The following is a 3,576-nucleotide window of genomic DNA, read 5'->3' as shown; positions in this document are numbered from 1 at the left end:
AAATAGACACAGCCTTGGTGAGCATTAAAAAAACAAAACAATAAATCGTAATTATTTTGAACAGTAGTGTATGCATATTTTTGGATCTAAAATACAGTAAAAACTGTAATATTGCCAAATATTATTACAAAAAAATATAAAACTGAAACTTTTGACATTTGACCGCTTTTCTTATATTGATTAGTTTAGAGTTTAGTCATGAAACTCTAGATGGCACAGGCTGACGGGGTGTTAACGTAACTGATGATAAGTTAAACGATAAACGACTTGGTACAAGTTCCTGTACTTGCTTGCAGCAGCAGCAATAATCTACAACTACAGCAATAACCAACAGCAGCAGCAATTCAGCAGAATATATATTTATATATATATATATATAAAACAAAATGCAAAATCCAAAATAAATGAAAATGTCAAATAAAATATGAATATAAAATAGAATAAATGCATGTCTATCTATCTATCTATCCATCCATCCATCCATCCATCCATCCATCCATCATAAAATAAACAGAAATATAGAATAAAAAAATATATAAATAAATTGAATAATAAATAAAATATGTATAAATAAATATAAATGTAGAAGAACTGTATAAATAAAATAAATAAAAATGTAAAAGTAAAAATATGTATATATAAATAGACAATGTGTTCAATCATCAATTCCCTTCAGTCGGACACACAACGAGCAGAACCTGACATTCTAGCGTTCATCGACCCACACGTCTCTACACAACTCTAATCTCACAAACGCCAAACTGAAGTGAGAGCGAGAGCTTTCCTCCCGTCCGCCGCTCGCGCAGAGGCCCCTCTCAGTTAATTGGCTGTCAGACGGAGGGACGCGGTGGCCTTTGGTGTAGATACTGCGAGATGGGATACGCAACTCTCTGGCCTTTTCCCATGCTCTCGGCGCTCTCGCAGCAGGGAAGCAGTGAGGTAATTGTCAAAGTCCTGGATGAAGGTGATTAGAGCATCGTCTGAGCGAATGGCCGCCCGTGAGCTGATCTGTTCCTGACGGCTTCCCAAAGTCATTTCAGAAAGACCAGTAACCAGTAATTCAACTACAAACCCTTCTAGTCTCGTCATGTACGGGTGAGCGCTCTCGCTATGAATACGCCTCAAATAGGATTATTATAGTGACATACGGCTCGATTGATAACACGCTCCGGTTCAGAGTGGCACCAGAAGCCAAACAAATGAGCTGAATCTCAATGTCCTCTTGTGGGAGCGAAGCACCAGATGTCTCTCTGAGTGTGTAAACACGAGCTTCAGAGCTTCAGAGGTTTAAACGTCACATTTAAACCTCAATAAACAACTTCCTGACAACTTTAGTCGTTTCAGCCTCAACTGAACAAAGATATGAAAGTGGTATAAGCGTGAAGAAATCATATATTCACCCCAAAACCAAAAGAAATGTTTTCATGAGAGCTAAGTGCATTTAAACATCTACATTGCAAAAAAAGATGACAACTAAACAGGTAAACAAATCTCTATTTTACGTTTCCATTTAAGTTATGAGCTGGGAGGTATGGGGTCAGTGAGATTTTTTTAAAGAAACATATTTTTATTTAGCAAAGATGCATTCAATTGATCTAAAGTGACAGTAAAGACATTTATAATGCTACAATTTTTTATTAAAAAAAAATGCTGTTCTTTTGAACTTTCTATTTATCAACGAATCCTGGAAAAATGTATCATGGTTTCTAAAAAAACAAAATGAAAAGCCAAAAATACTATACAAATAAATTTGACTTGACATTGTAAATAAATAAATATTATGTATTATATTTATAATAATAACAATAGTAATATATGCGTGTGTCACATCAACAGCAATAAGATGACAATATCTAATCATTAATTATTAATACTAATCATTTTAACTAAACTACTATTATTAATATAAAATCATTCATTTCTTTTCTAATATATATGAAGTATATATGAAATCCTAAATACTAAAAAATCTGATTTGTTATTATATAGAATTTAAAATATATATTATTTAATTATATATTAATATTCAACTGGGTTTACACATATACTTGTAATTTCAGAAAAATGTAAAACAAAACAAAAACAACAGCAATACAATAAAGGACAAAAATATCTAATCAATTATTATTAATACTAATACTTTCAATAGATTTTTTATTATTAAAATTAAAACGGCTCTTTTCTAAAAAATTATACACAATTTCAACTAATTTGATGCACATTTTGAACATTTTTTTTTTGCATCCTGGTGTTTGTATCCAGCCTTTTTTTTTTTTTGCAATATCACACTTTTTGCATAAACATACAGTATGTGGATGGAAACCTGACTCGACTATATATCATAGAGACTCTTTTGACTTGTGACTGTAAACAACCACCTTAGCAACCGCACACTAACACTCCAAACCTTAGCAACTGAATAATACAGTTTATTTTAGTTTGATAGAATTTTCTCACTAAACCGCTGTGATTCTCCACATGTAGGCTCTTACCTTCCTGCAGGTACATGACGGACTGCGAGTAGTTCTGCAGCGCATGGTGCGTTCGTCCCAGGCTGCTGTAGGCCAGAGTTTTGGCCACCAGGTCGTTGGTCTGCGCCGCGATGCTCAGGTGCTGCTCCTGATACACCACGGCACGCTCGAAATTACCCAGCGACTCGTAAGTGAGTCCCAGGTTCCCGTAGGCCCGTCCCTGACAGCTGCCGCTGCCCGTCTCCTCCGCGATCTGGAGGTCCAGTTGGTGAAACTGAAGGGCCGTGTCGTGTTCGCCCATCAGCTGGTACACGGTGCCCAGGCCGCAGCTGGCGTCGCCCTCCAGCAATCGATCTTGGGTGTCGCGGGCAATGGCGAGCTGCCGCTCCAGGCAGGAGATGGCCTGCTCGTAGTTACCCAGCTGGCTGTGCAAGCTGCCCAGTTCTCCGTACGCCTGAGCTTTTCCCCCACACTCGCCCAGCTCATGCGCCACCACCAACCGCTTCTCAAAACACACCAGAGACTGCTGAAGACTCCCCATCGCCCTGACAAACACAGAGAAGCACCATTAGACATACATAGCTAGAGAACAACTGATTGGCTGAGACTCAGTGTAACTATAAGTGTACATACAGTAAACTCATGAAAACAATACATACTATATAGCAAATCTCAACTGCATGATTGTTTATTTTCACACACACGGCACAGGATGACAATATCTAATGAATAATTACTACTACGATCATTATTATTACTACATTATATTTTATATACTACAATTATATTTTCTAAAAAGTGCACAGTTACTGAACTTAAAAGTTCAGTAAAAAGTGGAGATCCAAAATACTGAAAAAGTTTATGAGTCAAGTCACATGGTAAATAAATAAATAAATGAATGAATGAATAAATAAATAAATAATTCTATATCAAAATGTGACTGAGGTGTGCATACATTTGCATTTTTTCAGTGCATTTCAGACTTTTAGTAATTGTTTACATTTTATAAAAAAACAACAGCATTATGATAAAATATGACAATATTTAATCAATAATTATTCATATGAAATAAAATTACTATTATTAAAATAAAATTATTATTTTC

At 35.6% G+C, this 3,576-nt stretch overlaps 1 protein-coding gene across 1 annotated transcript in view; it reads right to left on the bottom strand.

Moving 5' to 3' along the window:
• Positions 1–3,576, bottom strand: part of LOC107705044 (tetratricopeptide repeat protein 28-like) — a 191,991-nt gene that overhangs the window by 45,045 nt on the left and 143,370 nt on the right. Inside the window, exon 7 of the mRNA XM_016439736.1 lies at positions 2,493–3,016. Within this exon, the coding sequence (XP_016295222.1) occupies positions 2,493–3,016 (524 nt within the window). The remainder of the gene's footprint in view (positions 1–2,492; positions 3,017–3,576) is intronic.

This window comes from Sinocyclocheilus anshuiensis, unplaced genomic scaffold, assembly GCF_001515605.1.
Source record: "Sinocyclocheilus anshuiensis isolate Anshui unplaced genomic scaffold, SAMN03320099.WGS_v1.1 scaffold269, whole genome shotgun sequence".
Taxonomy (NCBI): domain Eukaryota; kingdom Metazoa; phylum Chordata; class Actinopteri; order Cypriniformes; family Cyprinidae; genus Sinocyclocheilus; species Sinocyclocheilus anshuiensis.
This window is presented reverse-complemented; position numbering and strand designations above follow the sequence as displayed.